This window comes from Epinephelus fuscoguttatus, linkage group LG11 (assembly GCF_011397635.1).
Source record: "Epinephelus fuscoguttatus linkage group LG11, E.fuscoguttatus.final_Chr_v1".
Classification (NCBI taxonomy): Eukaryota; Metazoa; Chordata; class Actinopteri; order Perciformes; family Serranidae; genus Epinephelus; species Epinephelus fuscoguttatus.
Genome location: NC_064762.1, coordinates 26,703,617 through 26,722,266, shown reverse-complemented (window position 1 = coordinate 26,722,266; position 18,650 = coordinate 26,703,617). Strand labels below are relative to the sequence as shown.

General features: G+C 41.0%; 1 protein-coding gene across 7 annotated transcripts in view; it reads right to left on the bottom strand.

Annotated features, from left to right (window-relative positions):
• Positions 1 to 271: 271 nt before the first annotated feature.
• LOC125896529 (DNA (cytosine-5)-methyltransferase 3A-like) overlaps positions 272 to 18,650 on the bottom strand; it is a 70,962-nt gene continuing 52,583 nt past the window's right edge. For 6 of the 7 annotated variants that reach the window (XM_049589130.1, XM_049589132.1, XM_049589135.1 and 3 more), the window contains 13 exons: positions 18,195 to 18,338; positions 17,824 to 17,868; positions 14,104 to 14,183; positions 13,359 to 13,471; positions 12,557 to 12,740; positions 11,559 to 11,643; positions 9,206 to 9,351; positions 8,936 to 9,026; positions 8,627 to 8,775; positions 7,489 to 7,574; positions 7,299 to 7,368; positions 6,638 to 6,756; positions 272 to 4,745 (listed from right to left, as the gene is read on the bottom strand). In XM_049589130.1, coding sequence (XP_049445087.1) covers positions 4,604 to 4,745; positions 6,638 to 6,756; positions 7,299 to 7,368; positions 7,489 to 7,574; positions 8,627 to 8,775; positions 8,936 to 9,026; positions 9,206 to 9,351; positions 11,559 to 11,643; positions 12,557 to 12,740; positions 13,359 to 13,471; positions 14,104 to 14,183; positions 17,824 to 17,868; positions 18,195 to 18,338 — 1,454 coding nt within the window. In that variant the 3' untranslated portion in view covers positions 272 to 4,603. The remainder of the gene's footprint in view (positions 4,746 to 6,637; positions 6,757 to 7,298; positions 7,369 to 7,488; positions 7,575 to 8,626; positions 8,776 to 8,935; positions 9,027 to 9,205; positions 9,352 to 11,558; positions 11,644 to 12,556; positions 12,741 to 13,358; positions 13,472 to 14,103; positions 14,184 to 17,823; positions 17,869 to 18,194; positions 18,339 to 18,650) is intronic. The other variant, XM_049589133.1, reaches the window with a different exon arrangement.

Here is an 18,650-nt window from a genome sequence, read left to right as displayed (position 1 = left end):
CTAATCTAACATGGAATCGGAGATTACACTGACTGACTGACATGCAGCACCTGGGGGTCGGGGAGTGGGAGGGGTGGGGTTGGGGGTTATTTGGGAGCACCAAGCAACGCAGGGTGGATGACGTCACGCCCTGCGGCGCCGTGGGAAGCCTGGTGGCAACAGGCGGTCGGCTAAAACACAGTGTGTATGCATGTGTGTTTATGTTGATGTTTTGTAGCGAAAGGAGTTTAGAGCAAGCGTGAAAGTCTGCACTGTGTTTCCAGCAAATGTGTGTGCGTGTGTGTGTGTGTGTGTGTGTGTGTGTGTATGTGTGTGTGTGAGTAACCTGCAAGAGCACTGTAAAAAAGAGTTTTAAGAGTTTAAAAAGCACCTGAAGGTTGGTTGTAGAAACGGAGCGTAAACATGATGGACAAAAACTATTGAACCTGCTGGTTTATTGTTGGTTTTTGTAACTGTTTGTGCAGATGTGTGTGTTTGTTTGTGTGTGTGTGTGTGTGTGTGTGTGTGTGTGTATGTATGTGTGTATGTGTCAGCATAGACTGCATGTGTCCAGTTGTTAGCTGGTATCTGAGGAAGGTCAGAGGATCGGAAGGCTTCCTGGAAAAAGATGGTCGTCTGTGGACCAAAAGCACCAGACTGAAAGAGATGTTTTCTCAAGAGACAGCCCTGTGTAAATAAAACATCGTGACACACCTTCTTTACTTATTTCTGTTCAAGGTCACAGAGCGGCTGAGTTCATCCCAGCATGCATTGGGTACAAAGGCAGAAGAAACAACCCAGAATCAAGTAGTACAATTATATCTGTGTGATATATTACCAGTTATTTATACAGGGCTATCTGTTTCAGTCGTAGGAAGTAGAAAACCAGCATAGTTTCTACAGAGTAAAGGTCTGCCTCTGGTTTCAATGGATGTCGCTGCGATTGCCGGATGACATTTTGGATCCCTATGAAACAAAGAAGGAGCGTAACTGCAAGAGCTGGTGGACTTTACACTTTTTAAGCAGACAAAAAAGGGCAACATTCTGGCTGAGAAGACAAGAGAAGCTGTATGGTAACAACAAGGGTTCAGGTTTAAATGAGTTCATTTGACTTTAGATGCTGCTTTGAGCAAGACTATGAACTCCCTAAAAAGTCTTTAGTTTGGTGTTTCTCAGAGGCTGCGCTGCTCTGGAGGCAGAAATAATCTCACTGGGTGAATTTAAACTTGTTGGGTAGAGCCAAAGATATATTGGTTTTGTAGAGCTGTTATGGGGACAGTGTGTTTTAGGGGGACATATTGGCATCTAATGGTGAGAATTACAGCTTGCAACAGTGGAAACATTTTTTTTTCAACAAGAGACCTCTTCTTTTCCAAAACAAACGGACCAGGTGATTAAAATTAGTAAAAAACACCGAATAAACCAGTTTTACGCTTAAAAAAAAATCTGTGTTTTTCTGAAGCCAGTGTTTGGTTTGTCTGTTCTGGCTACTGTAGAAACATGGCGGTGCAACATGGCGATCTCTGTAGATGAGGACCTGCTCCTATTGTAGATATAAATGACTCACTCTGAGGTAACAAAAACACAATTCTTATTTTTGGGTCATGTTCTACACCAGAGAAAATTCCATATTTGCCAATACATCCCCCTAAAACTTACACACTGGACCTTTGAGAGACAGGAAACACTTGCATTTTGACAAAATAAAAGTCTGCTTGTTTTAAAAAAAAAATCAAGAAATGTCTGTGAGAAAACATGGGCATTTAGGGGTTTTTGAGGGGGAGGAGAAAAGTTTTAAAATGAAATTAAAATATTTCACTCTCGAGCATGGTTAAGGAGTTTAAAATGAGCAATTATGCGCATATAACATAGGTGCAAGGCTGTCAGAAAACAGCATACATGAAGAAAAAGTAATGCCTGATCTTCGCCAGGTCAAAATGTTTGAGAAACAGAACACACCTGCCATGATTGAGCTTGTCAACCTACTAGTGTGCATAATGTATAAGTGTAAGTGTGGTTTCCACTTCTAAAACACTTTGACCTGACGAAGTACAAACAAGATGTTGTCTTTCTTAAACTTCTGTGGCATGGAAAAAGTATGAGGACATTACTTTTTCTTCATAAGCTGACATTTTGATACAAAATCCAGAAAGCCCACACTAATGCAGTGTAACATCAGAGTCCTAGATAAGGTCTGTATTGTATCTCTGTCATGAACAATATATATTTTATATATAAACAAAGTTACAGTCTACAATCCATTTGAAAGGTTAGCAAACTAAGCATTAAATGATATTGGCAGGTATTCATGATCTTTAAAGGTCACAATATTTGCTAACAGCGGCAGAGACGGTGCATAATCACTCTCATGATGGGTAAAAACAAACCAGGCTACATAGAAAGACTATCTCATGTTGTCTTTTCACAGTATAACTTTTTTTCTGGACTTTGTCTAAGGATTATTCGAACAGAAACTTCCCTCCGGTACATCAACATGATAAAATAGTGTCCTTTTTCACTGAAACGATCCCATTAAGTTGGAGGTTTGGTACAGTATTATGACATCTACGCTCCAGGTTTACTGGGAATAACTTTATGCAGACATGAACTGTTACATCCAGCCTCAGCTTTGGGTAATGTCTGTTTACAGCCTCTGCCAGGCAAACAACATAATTACTAAAGTGACATACAGTATTATTCCAATTTTGCACCATTAAGAACATCACAGTAATTCGCGCGACAGTTAACAGTAACCAATGTAACACAACAGCACTTTACAAATGTTATTGACATTAGTTATTGACACCAAACACCAGGGAATAAAACCCACTCTTATAATGCTACTATTGTGCAGAATATCACAGCATATTCACCTAAGCATGAGCTAACCTTAATGTACACTTACAGCCTACAATTTTGCAAAAACCACTGAGAAATAATATATTTTTAAAAAGCAGACAAGTGCTAGTTGGTACTAAGTAGGTATTATGTTTAAAGCTGACTTCATTAAGTCTTTATTTCTTACAGTTTTTCTAATCCAGTGACTGCTGACACAAAGGATTGTTTTACCCCAACATTAGTGTGTGTCCTTGTTATGCACTCTCTTTACACTGGTGTGTTTGACCACTGGGGGGCGCTCTGCACAATGAAAATTCACAGTTACAAGGCTTTACACCATGATACTGACTATGATACTACTTTTTTTTTTTTTTTTTAAAAGTAAAGCAAATTCATGAGGCCTTACTCTATTTTTGTTTTAGATTATGTTCCAAATGAGTCTTGTTTTAAATTATTTTATAATCAGTTCTTTATTTTTGTTATGTTTCTCTTGTTAAGTTTGATTTCCTTTCTGATTGTCAGTGTCTAGAGTTTGTCCCGTGTATGTTTGTGTGTACTTATGGACTCCAGGAAGACTAGCACCATCTTTAGTGGAAGCTTATGTAACAAATACAGCATTGCAAACATTAACAAAGAGAAAACATAATCCCAAACTGCTGCGGCATCCCAAAACTCACTCACTTATATTTCAGTATTTCATATTGCGGGAATCGCTGACATACTTAAGACAAAAGTGGTCTTCCTCAGGGGAAGATTCAGACCTATTTTGGTGTTGTTTTGCCACACAAATGTTTGTTTTTGTTTGTTAATTATTTATAACTCCAGAGCAGCTTTTCCACCAAGAAAACTTAACAAATTATAATCTGATTTAGTTGTAGTCATGTTAAAAAAAGGCTTCGTATGAATCTGTCTGATCATGGTTACCTTGTTCTTCCTCTTGAACACTCTCCTGCACACTCTTACTATATTCCACAAATAAATAGATCTAGAAAATTCCCCTCTCTTGGCCGTTGTTGCCTCCACCCGCTTGTAAGCATTTGGTTTAACTCCGTTAGGGACACAAAACTGTAGCGACTGAAACAACCAGAGACCGTTCAGTCTCCAAGAGCACCAAAAACTGTAAAAGTGTTGTATTAAAGTGGCACCATTTGGACTCTTATCACTGCCTGACCAGCACCACGAGCATTAACTGGTGTGGGTGTGTGTATGCGTGTGTGTTTGTGTTTGTATGTTCATTGCACTGTAATACACCAGCAGCACTGTCACTATGCATGATTACAGTTAAGTGTTATGGTTCAGAGAGATTCACTGGTGTGTGGATGCACTCAAAGGGATGTTAGAAACAGAAAGTTGGGACATCTTTGTCAGTTTTGCGCCCCCTGGAGGTTTGAGCTCCAGCTGCTGTGACACAGTAAAGCCAGAAGACACCAGTTTCAAGGTCGGACAGGAAGTCTGTGTGTGAACATATACAGTACAGAAACCCTGCACCAGTACATGTGTGTGTATGTATCAGCAAGGTAGCACCAGGGGACTAAGTTCAGCCAGTGGTCTACATGGGATCTAAGGAAGCAGTCCTTTACAGTGTGTGCATGTGCATATATGTGTGTATGTCCGGTCATCTGTGTCATCCTGTTTCAGCCAACCTTCACGCACTAGCTGTATACTGTGTGTCTGTCATTACATACTGTTTGTGTATGTGTGTGTGTCTATATATGTGTGTGTGTGTGTGTGTGTGTGTGTGTGTGTGTGTGTGTGTATCTGCATGTGAGAGAGAGTTGGTGCGTGACTAGTTGCAGGCGAAGTACTCCTTGAGCGGGGCGAAGAGGTGCCTGATGACGGGGACGCTCCAGGAACGTCCCAGCAGCCTTTGCCTGGCCAGACGACTCATGTTGGACACATCGGTGTAGTGGACGGGGAAACCAAACACCCTGGAGACACACACACACACACACACACACGACATTTGATTACTTTAGACTGCATTTGATTAAAATGAAACAATAAGTCAATCAACAGTCGATTAACATGAAGTTAATCAGCAACTATTCTCATATTAATAAATTGTTTATTTTTTTTAAAGCAGAAATGTCAAATACCAAGGCTTTTCTCTGTCCTACTGTTTTGAACTGTGGGTCAGATGGTCAACTTAAAGAAATCATTTTGGGCTATGAGATATTGTAATGCACATTCATTACTGTTTTGTGACCTTTTGTACACCACACAATTAATCAATTAGTCCAGATAGTAATCGATAATGTAAATAACCATTAGCTGCAGCCTGAGTATAACATAACACTGAGTACATTAGACTGACATAATGGCAGAGTGAGCACCATTATGTCCTTTGTCCTTTGTCGTCTTATTGCAAATGAGACAACATTTCATGTAATGGCAGATGTGACCAAAGTAGTGCTGGCTCTAACATTGCTGACAAGACAGAAGTCTCTAGTGCACCAGCACTACGGGCTCCATGATGTGGGAGAAGTGCTGATCATCTGAGCAACTTTATACGCAATAATTAAACGTTTTTGGCTCTTTATCAATCCATAGAATGTTCTTTAGAGTTCACTGCTCCAAGTAGGACCCACGGAAAGCCACTTAACCCCTGCAGACAATTAAAGAGGACACTCTGACCTGCAAACAAGGTCAATTATTTTGATCTATTGAGGGTTTATATTTGTAAAACTTTTTTGGAGCAGTGAAACGTGATTCAAAAATCCGTGAAGTCATCACAAGGTGAAGTCTATGAGCCAAGCCGAAACTTGTGGGCGGGATCAGCGGGAGAAACACTACTGCGCATATTCAATGGGCTGCATACTGCGAAAGTAAACCAGGAAGTTAAAAACTCCATAGGACTGAATAGGCGCCATTTTGCCATCTAGTTATTATTCAAATCTATGCTCCAAGTGGCCAAAATTGTCTACTTCTTCTTCTTCCTTGTGTGGTTAAGGTTATACCACTGCCTGTGGGTTTGGTGTGCTCTTGACAGCGCTACATTTGTAATTCTGCATTTTCATTTGGACAGCAATTTTTCAGAACAATGTATGTGGACAAGAATTTTCTGAGAATCAAGGAGGGAAATACACCCGGGTCTATGTGGACTAGGCCAAGACCAGACAACCATATCTAACATTTTGGGTTTTGTCTGTTTCAAAAAAATGTGTTATCTTAATATTGGGCATAAATTCAAGTGCAAGTTATAGTGCAAACTATTTATTGGTTTATTTTTATCTTTTTACTTTCAGAAGCTGTGCTTGGGACCTTGTTAACTGTAATGAAAAAGTAATTTTGGATGTATAGGGTATAAAATCTAAGTGAAAATCAAGCTTGGTTGTTTTATTTTTTGGTTAAAATCAGTTAAACAGCTGTAAACTTGGAGAGGATTTTTGACTAATTCATTTTTAACTCCTAATATATGTTTAATTCATGATGTTTTAATGGGGACCTTTCCAAATATTGCACAAAAAGACACAAGATTGCAGTTTGTTCTTTGAAAATTAACTCACTGTATCAGGTGCTTCATAAAGGAAAGGTTTATAGAAAAAATACACACCAAGACAGAACTGGAAAAATAAATTTAACAAACTGTCAACTAATAAGTAGGTGCACTCTAACACTGAGTTACAACAATGCCATTCACACAAAGTGCATCAGAGAACAAACAGAATCCAATCAAACATCACAAAAGAATCCAGACATAAACTCAGACGCTCATATTTATCATTCTAGAAACATGCTAACATAAAATTAGATGGACTTCAACATACACTAGCAGAGCATAGACAGGTACACATACACACACAAACACACACCACTGTACCTTTCCATCTCGGTACACCAGAGGATGTCCTCCTTGTTGTCCATGAAGACGGGGAAATGCTCGTCTTTCCCCTGCTTCACAGAGTTGGAGCGTGTTGTTATCGTACGCAACTTCTCAAACTGGAATTAAAATCCAGAGCCAAACACACACACAAACACAAAGAGACAGACAGACAGACAGAAACACACACACACACACACACACACACACAAACCCTTTTTAATCCTACAGCTGTCCTCCTTATGTACAGCAGGTTTCTATGATACATCGTGTATAAAGTCATCTTCAGAGGGTTATTTGCTGAAGAGCTGACTGACAATTCCTCTTGCTGGAAGAGCAGAAGTGAAACTGTAGCAGCAGGAACATGCAGTAAAAATAAACATCAGTGGGTACATGTTTGCAGAATTAGTCCACAAAATGAAATATAAAGTATAGAACTGTATATGTTTCTGGCAGTTGTTGCAGGCTTATCATTTTGTTATTTGACACCACTGAGAAGGGCTTTTGACTTTTTTTCCACCAGTTTTTGTTTTTCTATCCATCAAATAAAAAGTGACAATTTCCCACATTTGGCTTTTTTACTTTCCAAACTTGTTAGATGCCATATGATAAGTAGCACATACACACACACTTATGCACACACGCTCACGGGGGTGGATACCTTGGCTGTACGCCCGTGCTCGAGACAATCTTGCAGTTCCAGCTTGTCATTCGACATGGCTGTCAGAGGTCTGAAAGGTGCAGGGAAGAAATCAAAACATGTGAAGTAAGTCTATCAGGCCTGGCTTAAATCAGCTTTGACTGACCTGTACCCAAGTAAATGGAAAGTGTGTGTGTGTGTGTTGCATCACCTGGACATGCCTGGCAGGTTTCCCCAGAAGTAGCGGGCTCGGTGGGCAGCAGACACCTCCTTGGCGTCGATCATCACTGGGTTACACTGAAGAGGAGCAGCAGGGTTACTTCCTGTGTCACTAAATATGAATATCTACTGTCTGAGAGGGCAACTCCTCCAAGTGTCATACTGTGATTATTATCATACATAGACCCTGGTGTTTTTCTGACATGAAAGAATCCTTAAATAAGATAAGAAAATTCTTTAAAGTTTGTTAAGATGTTTCTTCCCCTGATAATTAAATGAAACAAATGGCAAAAGGCATATTGCTGAAATCCAAATTGAGCACTAAGGCTTGCAGTGTGAACGCAGCCAAAATGCAACATAAAGTGGGTGGTTTATATGTACCTGTGTTTATACGTATGTATGTTATAACGTACACTGATCAGCCAAAACATTAAAACCACTGGTGAGTGAAGTGAATAACACTGATGATCTTGTACAATACATTGTTTTGCAGGGAAACCTTGGGTCTTGGCATTCATGTGGATACCACTTGACACATCACTGCATCGACCTGGCCTCAAAATTCCCCAGATCCCAATCTGAGCAAGCATTCATGGGACGCTCTGGTACCCCCGATCCACTGTATCCATTTTGGATCAGATTCTGCTCTGACATGTCAAGGCATGGACACAGGACCTCAAGGGAAGTTCTGTGGAGTCTGGTACTGGGGCACTGGCAGTGGATCTTTTACAACCTGTCGGTTGTGAGGTGGGGTACTGGCATGTCGTATGGATGCTCGATCAGACTGGGATCTGAGGACTTTGGAGGCCAGGTTGATGCCTTGCAGTCTTTGTCACATTCCTCGTGCCATTTCTGAGTAGTTTTTGTGGTGAGGCATGGTTCATGTTCTGCTGGGGAGGGGGGGCACTGCCATCGAGAACTGTTATTGCCATGAGGGAGGGACTTGGTTCACAACGGTGTTTGGATGACTGAAGTGCTTTAGGTTGCATCCACATGAATGCCAGAACCAAAGATTTCCCAGCAGAACATTGCATTGTAACGAGATGGTCAGTATTAATCACTACATCTGTCAGTGGTTTTAATGTTTTGGCTGATCGGTGTATACAGTGGCTGTGTTCATGCTGCTGTACCTCTAGAAAGCGGGAGATGTCCCGTTTGTCACTGACTCCCATAGCTACCACGTTCTCAAACAGCCAGTAGAACGGACGCTCATCACCCGGTTTTGGTCGAGCCTCGTGCAGCAGACGGTAAAACTCGAAAAACAACCGTCCAGTTCCCTCTGTCGGAGGAAAGAGAAAGTTTAATCTCCATGTTTCCCTCCACATAAAGATCATCATCTGCCTCTGAGCAATTTCAAGTTTTTTAATTTTTAATCAGCAGAAAAATCTTACACCTTTGTGTAACGTTCAACTCACTTAGATTCAAAGACAGCCTCTTACCAAAAAGGCCTTTCCTTGCAGGGTTGACTATGGAGAGGTCATTGCAGGGGCTTCCTCCTATCACCAGGTCGAATGGTCCCCACTCCTCGATCTTACAGCATGGGTCAACATCAGCAAAAAAAGGGTTAAAAGAAACAGTTTGATGGAGTGAAATATTCAAAAACAACAGGCATGTTAAAGAAATCAACATTTCCACATCATGCTGTGTTTACACTTTGATGTTACGCATCATTATTATTTTGCCTTAAAGCACGGAGGAGTTTCACTCACATGTTTGCGCGTTACGTTGCGAACGTCACCCACGTACATGATGCGACCCTGGTGTCGGACCATGCCGACAGTGATGGAGTCCTCGCACACCTCAGACGCCACGTACTTGTCAACCTGCATGCCCAGATCCTTCAGCACCAACAGACCTGAGTGCACACACACACACACACACACACACAAATAGACAAATTCATTCAGTTAAATGAAGATTAAAAACTGAAGGAGTGTTCACTGCAAAATGATTCATGTTGACAACCACTTAATGAGACCTGAAACATTTATTTTCCTCAGAACAAATAAATCATGTGGCAGTATGAAGTGGAATAATTCAATGTGTTTCTCTTACAGTCTCACAGAAAGATCAAAAGCTAAATTTTACTATTTAAATGATTGATTTGTCGATGAACAACAAATTAGTCAGCGACATTTTTTGAATGCATTAATCATTTAAAGGGAAAATTTCAGTTTATTTCAACCTGTCTCCTATCGTCCTAAATTTGTTTCAAGTGACTAGTGACATAAAAATAATAGTTAGCATGTTAGCCATTAGCCTAGATACAGCCGGGGCGCATAGTAGCGTCAGAGCTGTTAAAACGTAATTGAACGGGCAACCTTCAAGTGCAAAGTTAGTCCACTAAACAAGCTTTTTCTCCACAAAGACCGCCTCATATCGTTAGGATAAATGTCAGAGAACATATAGAAAACAACATGTAAACGTGTTGTCTTACCTTACCAGTGTGCTGCCATGTTTGTTTACCAAAGTGCGGCCGAAATATCGCGAGAACAAGCAGCGATCTCATACCCTGCCCGAAATCTTGCGATAACAAGCAGCAACAGCTGGAAGGCAGAACCAGACAGTAGCCTGAAAAGTTCATTCATTTATTTTATGAAAGACTTATAGAATAATGGCTGACTTTTTGCCAGACTTCGACTTTGTGGAGGAGGAATTTGATTTTGCAGAGTTTGATGGCTGCCCTTATTTATTTGAGCCAGAATACACTGACGAAGAGCTTTGTGAAATTGAAGAACGGAGGAGGAGAGAGAGAGAGAGGCGCAACAGGTAGAGGACGAGAGAGGAGGAATGGCTGCTGCAAGGCTGTGTAGCTCTGGCGATTGGTGGTGTACCTGTGAATGCTGTACCCCAGTGCCCACAGAAGAGGAATGCCTCTGTTGCAAGGAATGGGACCGGTTGCAGCCTTATTTTCAAGGTCTGGATGTGACCGAGGACGACACACCTCCACCTGGAGTAGTATCCAGCTGGGCTTTATCTAGAGCTCGTGAGATTTCAGGCACGGTACGAGATCGCTGCTTGTTCTCGCGATACTTGGGCCGCGCTTTGGAAAGCAGAGCTAGATGGTAAACAAGCATGGCAGCACACCGGTAAGGTAAGACAACACGTTTACATGTCGTTTTCTATATGTTCTCTGACATTTATCCTAACGATATGAGGCGGTCTTTGTGGGAAAAAAAGCTTGTTCAGTGGACCAACTTTGCACTTGAAGTATGCCCGTTCAATTACGTTTTAACAGGTCTGACGCTCCTATGCGCCCCGGCTGTATCTAGGCTAACAGCTAACATGCTAACTATTATCTGTATGTCACTAGTCACTTGAAACAAATTTAGGACGATAGGAGACAGGTTGAAATAAACTGAAATTTCCCTTTAAGTCATTTATCTAATTAAATGTAAAACCTCAGTTTCAGCTTCACTCTTTTTTGTTTATTGCTTAGACAAAATATATTATTTAAACATGGAATTATAAGCTTTGGGGACTTGAGCTTGGCATTTTCAATATTTTCTGATGTTTAAAGACAAAACAGTTTATAAATCAATTGAAAAGCAAGACTAAGGGTGCTTTCAGACCTAGAGTTGTCTTGCTTTGGTCCAAATCAAGAACTTATTTTGTCACAAAGTTGCATAATTGCCTAGAGTTGGTTTGTGTTCTCATGGCAGCATTTACAAGCGGACCAGATAAAATGCCTGCACGAGAAAGCTGTTCTTGATTGGTCAGAATTTCCATGTGGAAAAAATCCAGGAAGTAAACAAAACGTTGAGTACACTTGCAAGATAAATGTGATACTTTCTAATGTCACAATGGAGGCACAACTACGCAGGTTTATTTTAGCGCTGGTCATCGTGGACTATATTGCTGTTATTGTTCATTTTAGGCAAACCATACAGTTTGAAAACGAGGCACGGCTCCAACTAGAAAACAATGTTCTGATGCATTGGATGTGCTGAATGTGCATATTAAAGCAGTACAGGATGAGGCGCACAATAATAATCCGCCAGGACTGTAACATGCTCATGTTTGCTCAACTGTTATTTGCAGTCCTACACATACACTATGTACCTGTGGCAATGCCATCGAACAGGGAGAGGACTCTGATTGGTTTCCTCTTCTCTGCTGAAACTGGAGGATACAACTTGGCTGGCTCCTAAAAGAGAGAGTAAAAAGGAAGAAGAGACATTAATAATAATATCAAGAGAAAATAAATATTAATCTTTACAGCACATAGGGGAGAGCAGAAGGCAGAGCTACACATTACATATCAACCTTATTTATGATGATGATGTGATCTTTCGGCAAAATAGTCTGGCTGGAGAGCGTCAATAATTTAATGTGAACATGGTCTGTTTTGATGTCTTTTAGCCTGTATGGATAATTTACAGCTGACGAGCCCTGGAGCAGAAGCCTCGCTGATCCCAAGATATTAATGCATCCCATTTAACTGTGATATATTTTGCCTAATTCTTCTAGCAAGGTTATGATAACAGATTAGATATAAGAGGGCAAATATGTCATATTTACTACATCTATTTGACTTACAGCATGTTGTCAGGACTGGGTTAGTGTAATGGGTAATTGTAGAAGCAATATAGGCATAATACAGTACAGAAGCACATGTGAATATAGAAGTAGCAGAGTCTGGAGTGTGTCACCAGAGGTGTGAGATGGAATATGATAATAACAATAACTTCATTTGTTTAAACGATAGTAGTGCAGCCAAGTAGCTGTGCACTGTCCCTGTTAAATAAATAAATAAATACATAAATATACTGTAATACTGTCAATTAAGCACAAAATAAGCATTTTATTATGCATCAATGTAGCAGTAGACTCTTTTTAAACACTAAAAAAATCCTTATTATTCTAGGGACACACTTCATGCTGCACTGATGTATCATTAAACATTGTGGATGCACACTGTAATCATATATGCTGCTATAAATAGTATTGTGAACCCATTCTCAGGGAAACTATCATCTTTATGATCATCATCAACATTAAATATTTATTATATGTGAAGAACAGAGCTGAAATGGAAACAAGTCATCTGTCAGACTCACAAAGTCCTGTTCATGGTTGTTGGCGAAGAAGTGTTGTAGTCTGGAGGGCCAGTCGTCCCGTCGCCGCAGTAACCCGTAGGTGCTCCGGGGGCCACACATGTAGCAGTTCCAGGGGTCTTCTTTGATGGCCGCTGCCGCCGAGCCGGCTCCTACCAACAGATCCACACACTCCACACAGAAACACCTGCCAACACACACACACACACACACACACACACACACACACACACACACACACACACACACACACAACATGAGACCTGTGTTTTCCTTGCATTTAAAGCCAGTGTTTGGTTTGTCTTTGGTTTCTACCACTGGAACTCCCTCTCTCAATACTGTAATGCCGTCAAATTAAGTGAACAGTACTACAAAAACAATTTTAAAAAGCTAATTTAATAACATTAATCAAGCACTACCATACTTTACATTATTAGGGACACGACAAGAATTTGAAAGCAGGATTCGTGAGTATTTTTACACCCTGGTATTGCTACAAAGATCTGAGTGCTTCTTTCAATACTGCATGACTCCAAATATCTGCTGTGTTAAGCTGTTGAATGTTTGCAGTGATGAGGTCAGAGCCTGGATGCCAAAATAAACTTTATATTCACATAAATACATCTGCTTCACATGAGTCGACTGACTCAATTACCAATAAAAGGAGCCATACATCATGTTTTGACATTTGTGGGTAAATTGTTTCTGTATATGTGAAATCCAAAACCTTTTTGTGGCCACAAAAAGAAGGTGCTTGGCAATCCTGAAGTCAGCAGTATATGTATATATACAGTTTTGTACGGACCTACAGCAGTTGTTGTTGCCACACATGAGCACCTCCCTGCCTCCACAGCAGATGGTGCAGTAGGACTGGTAGCCGTCATCATCGTACTGGTAGGCACATTCCAGGAACGAGTTCTGCCAGAGGAACAAAACAGAATCAGGAGAGAGCCAGAGGGGAAGTATGTCTTTGTTGTCCGCCATAATGAAATCTTGCGTTTCTACTGTTTCCATGTGTGTATGTAATATTACAGATGTCACCAATATTCAACCAATGCTCAACAATATATTGCTTTCGAAATGCAACTTCGACAGCAGCTGAGACATTTGCCGTCTAAGGAATTTATTAAGCCAAAATGTAAAATATTCTCTGGCTTTAGCATCTCCAACGAGAGCATTTAAGACTTTTCTCTGTTTTATAACATGTTTTGCATTTTGTACTGTTGGTTGAACAAATCAAGCAGGCTGAAAATGTCACCATGGGCTCAGGGAAAGTGTGTAAGACATTTTTTACAATGTTTTAATACTTAATAGACAAGACAAATAATCTGTTAATTAAATAAACAAACAATAATGAAGAGGTTATTAGTTGCAGCTTTTGTGTGAAGAAGTGTTTGGTGCAAGTATTTTGCTTCCTGTGTATATGAGTGAATCCATTTATTCTTGATACTGGAGCTAGGTGACACATTTGAAATCAATATCACCCAGGCCAAAGTGCCATTCAGTTTATAAAAGATTTTTTTCTTTGTTTTCCTCGGGAGGTGTCTTACTTTGCAGCCCTGGCACATTGCTCCTACGAAGAGAGGATGCTCCAGAGAGACGTTGAGGCTTCCACAGGAGATGCAGATATCTAATCAAACACAGACATGATTACATTATTTGACGCTTTGTTTAGTCATTTGGCCACATTAATAGAGTAATTTAACAACAAGACTTTTACTGCCCAAAATAACCACAATGTGCTTATGAGCCGTAATACAGACTCAATAATTACCTTTCATGTGCCATGATTTATAACTTTCAGCTCATAATCTCTTTTATTTTCAGACCCTGACTCCAGTCGACCAGTGAATTATTGGGTTGCCAAACACTTGCTGCATAAATGAATCAGCTAAATACCAAAAATATAAACAAGAACAAAAATTGGATTCCAGAGATGTTTCGCCCTGAGCTACAGAAACACTCAGAACAGCTTTAAGCTAAGTGAACCCTCAACTTAATTTACAATTAAGAAATGCAATTTAACCGTTACTCTTCAACTAAATTTGTAAAACAGACTTTATCTCTGTGATAAACAGAAACAAACAATTGATGATATGATACCAGTCAAATAAATGATGTAATACCATTTCAAGATACAATTAAAGTTATCGCATTGACCAGTATCTGCTAAGAGAAAGGTCAAGTAAGGCGAGTGAAGCTCTATAGCAGGATTCAACCCACAGTCCACCGAGCATCATTACCCCAGTGGCTGAGAGAAATTCGAGCATGACACCTGAGAACCTGGAACATAGCCAGGCGCAGCCTGCTTTGGAGAAAAATATCCAAGGTCACAGACTTCAAGTGAAGGGGCCAAAATCCAGCAGCAAGAAAGAGTGGGCAACAATCGATGCAGACCTGAGCAACATCCTTAGAAGACTCAGAGGAACAATGGAGAAGAAACTGGGGGGAATTAGCCATCTGATCTACTTATATGGGGCAGAAAATTTCTGAACAAAAGAACCAAGAGAGAAGGAAACAACGACCCCTCCCAAGTCCAGAGGGCAGCAAGAAACTATCAAAGAAAGAAGGGACTTGAGGAAACAATGGAGGATATCCTCACTGAAGGAGTGAGTGGGCATTGACCTTCTGCAAGTAGATCTGAAGGGATGCCTGGTAAAGCAGCAAAGAGCAGAAAACCTCAGACCTTGACGCAAGAGGAAGGAGATGGCAAGAACATCCCTCTACAAGGATCCCCTCAGATGTGTGAAAGGACTTTTCAGAAAGGAAAAGAGCAGTTCACTTAAAGTGCCAAAGAGGGAGCTGGAGGACCACCTGAAAACAATGCAGACAGGCATCCACAGACATGAGTGGTGGGGAGATACCTTCAAACATGCCACAAATACCTCAGCCAGAGCACCAGTTAGATGACAGCCCCTCAAGAGGAAGGCAAGGGCAGCTTGAGCTCTTGGACCAAACGGAGTGCCATAGCTGTACAAAAACACTCCTAATGTCCTACGATCCTGTGGAAGCAAATGAAGAGGGCATGGAAGAAGCAAACCATTCCAGAGCCATGGCTACGAGCAGGGGGAGTGGTGATCCCCAAGTAAATGGATGCCTTGAACATTGAACATATTCTGGCAGATCAATCGCTTAAATTTTGAAGGGTAGATCTTCTCTAGCATTGTAGCTTAAAGAATAACAATCGACTTGAAAAAACTTCTCAGGATGCTTAGAACATATAAGCATGATATGGCACCACATCCAGTCAAAAAGGGGAGGAAAAGATCTGCACCTCGTATTCTTGAACCCAGCCAATGCCTTTGGATCCTTCCCCCATTCTCTCATCTGGATAGCCTTTGACCTCTTTCATGAGCCAAAAACATCACAAACCTGGTCAGAAATTCCACATTACAACAAAATACAAAACATCATGGCAATCATTGGAAGTGGGAATAATGGCAGAATGCACCATCTCCCTGCTAGCCTTCACCTTGGCAATGGAAGTGATCATCCGAACTTCAAAGTGGGTCAAAGGAGCTCCTTCAGAGGCCGGAGGAATTGAACCCCATTAGAGGCCATACAGCAAGCAAAATCTGCTGTCAGGCATAGAGACATCAAAGGAAAGATGAGAGCAGCTTTGGTCTTGGGAAACAATTAAACAATTTCCCCCCGGGGATTAATAAAGTATTCTGAATCTGAATCTGAATCTGAATCAGAAACGTGGACTATCATGGCACAAGGCAACATCCACCCAGAGAAGAAAATTGATGGTCGATGAGGTCCGACACCAAGAGGAGGCAGACAGATGCGCAAAGGCAGTCCAAACAGGGCCAATGGACTGCCTGGGAAGATCTGGAACATCACAAACTCCCCCTGGAGGGATCTTTGTGAGATGGAAGGAAGACGAATTAGCTTCATCATCAGGGCCACCTCAGATGTTCTTCCCACACACAAACCTAAGCCAGTGGCGTGGATAAGATCCCTCATGTGCTCTCTGCCAAACTCCAGCAACATTGTGGCACATCCTTACCAGCTGCAAAATCAGTGTGTCTCAAGGTCACTACACCAGGAGGCACAATCAGGTCCTATGTCAACCGGCAATCATCCTGGAAGGAAGGAAGGAGAATTACCACCAATGCCCTCCCTCCTCCTATGCCTTGATTCCCAAACATCACCCTCTTCATGAAAGCAGAACAGCCTCCGGTGAAACCATTTGCAAGAGTGGAAGCAACCCTCCTGGATACTGCCCGAGACTGGAGAATGCAGATTGATCCAGATCAGAAACTCATCTTTCCACCAGAGATTGCTACAACTAATCTCAGGCCGGACCTGATCTCGTGGTCAACCTTGCAGAAGTCCCTGTACACCATGAGGCTAACAGTACAATGGGAGGCTGCAGTCGGGGAAGCTTATTAGCACAAAAGCCTGAAGTACACAGACATAGCAGCTGAGGCAGAACGACGTGGCTGGCGTACCCAGGTGCTCTCTGTAGAGGATTTGTAGCCATGTCATCAACCAGGCCTCTGAAGAACATGGGGGTTCGAGAAAAGGCCCTCTAACAAGCCGACAAGTCACTATCAGAGGCTGCTGAGAGAAGCAGCAACTGGCTTTGGCAGAAAAGGAAGGACTCAAACTGGTGTGCAAGGTGTCCAGCATGAGGGGTAAAAGCAGAAGGGGGCACACCTGGCACGTCAAGTAGCACCGCTGAGCCCTCTGGAGGTGTCGTGGGCCTATCAACAAAACACCATTGAAGAAGGGTGCTCACCTGGTGACCCCAGTGAAGTGATTACTCCTCCCCCACTCGAAACACAAGACACCAGGCAAGTGCTGATTATTTTTTTGGGATTGTAATAGGTCCTGTAAGCTCAACTATCCCCTGTTTTGGTTAAGAGTGGGAAAAAATGGCAAATAATGTAACAAAATTACATTTGTTTACTAAAGATGATTGCTACAGAGGGATATTATTTTCTTAAATAATGATGTGGGAGTTATATTAAATGGTTTGTAAAGGGTTTGATGGATATTTTAATTGGATCTTAACAAATCCTTACTGCTGACACTATTTACCAGCCATATAAGAACGTGATAAAAAATGAACTTCTAGTCAACTCTATAGTCAGGGTTAAGCAAAAATTGTGTAGAACAACACTATATAAAACAAAATATTTCAAGCAAAAGGCATTGTACAGTCCATCCCCTTAAAGAATATGATTAATTGATAAATCACTTCTTCATTTCAAGTCTAGAATGATGAAAAATGATGTTTGAAAGAAACCTGTAACTATTACCTTCTATGTTCCTGGTCTTCTTTTTGATCTCACATATGAGCCTCTCTGGAAAATGAAAATACATAAGAACACATCAACACACCATTTTGAATATGAACACATACAGACAGTTTATAAAACAGCCAAGCATTCATATAAGACAATATATAGTGCAAATCTTGCAAAAGTCAGGTACCACGAAAGTGTAAATGTTAGAGATGTTGATGAAAATGCCCCTAATTTTTGAGTCCCATGACATCGTTTGTTTTAAGAAACCGTCTTTTTCTGATTTAATATTCTGGGCGTTTCACTGTTTAAATAAATATACGGTGAGGTTGTAGGTTAATTTTTGAATATTTGAAGCTTCAGATGAAAGGGGTTTGTATGTTTACCTCTGGTCCCTTCGTCGATCACCTCTCTGATCTTTGCTTTTTCAGCTGAGTTCTTGCGCGGTTTCTTGGCAGGTGGAGGTGTGTACGCTGCCTCAGGTTCGGACCACATTTCTGGGTACACTTCCTTATATGGATTTTGTTCCTCTGTGGGATTTAAGATCAGAATATACATCATATTTAGTAGTCTTTAATGTGAAAGAAGAGTAACAATGACTGTGACTTTGGGAAAATAATTCTCTGAAATTGTTTTAATGCTGTGAAGTCACTGGTGGAAGCTTTAGACAACAGTTTGCTTCAGACAAAGTATTTGATTGTTAACTGACCAGGTGTGTCAAGGTTAAACTTCTCTTTCAAGCTCTCTTTTTTGTGCGGACTTTTTGTGCTAAAACACCCACCGTGGCAGGGTCTGCCCATTCAGAATAGCCAGAAACACTCACAAACTAGTTAGTTTCAAGG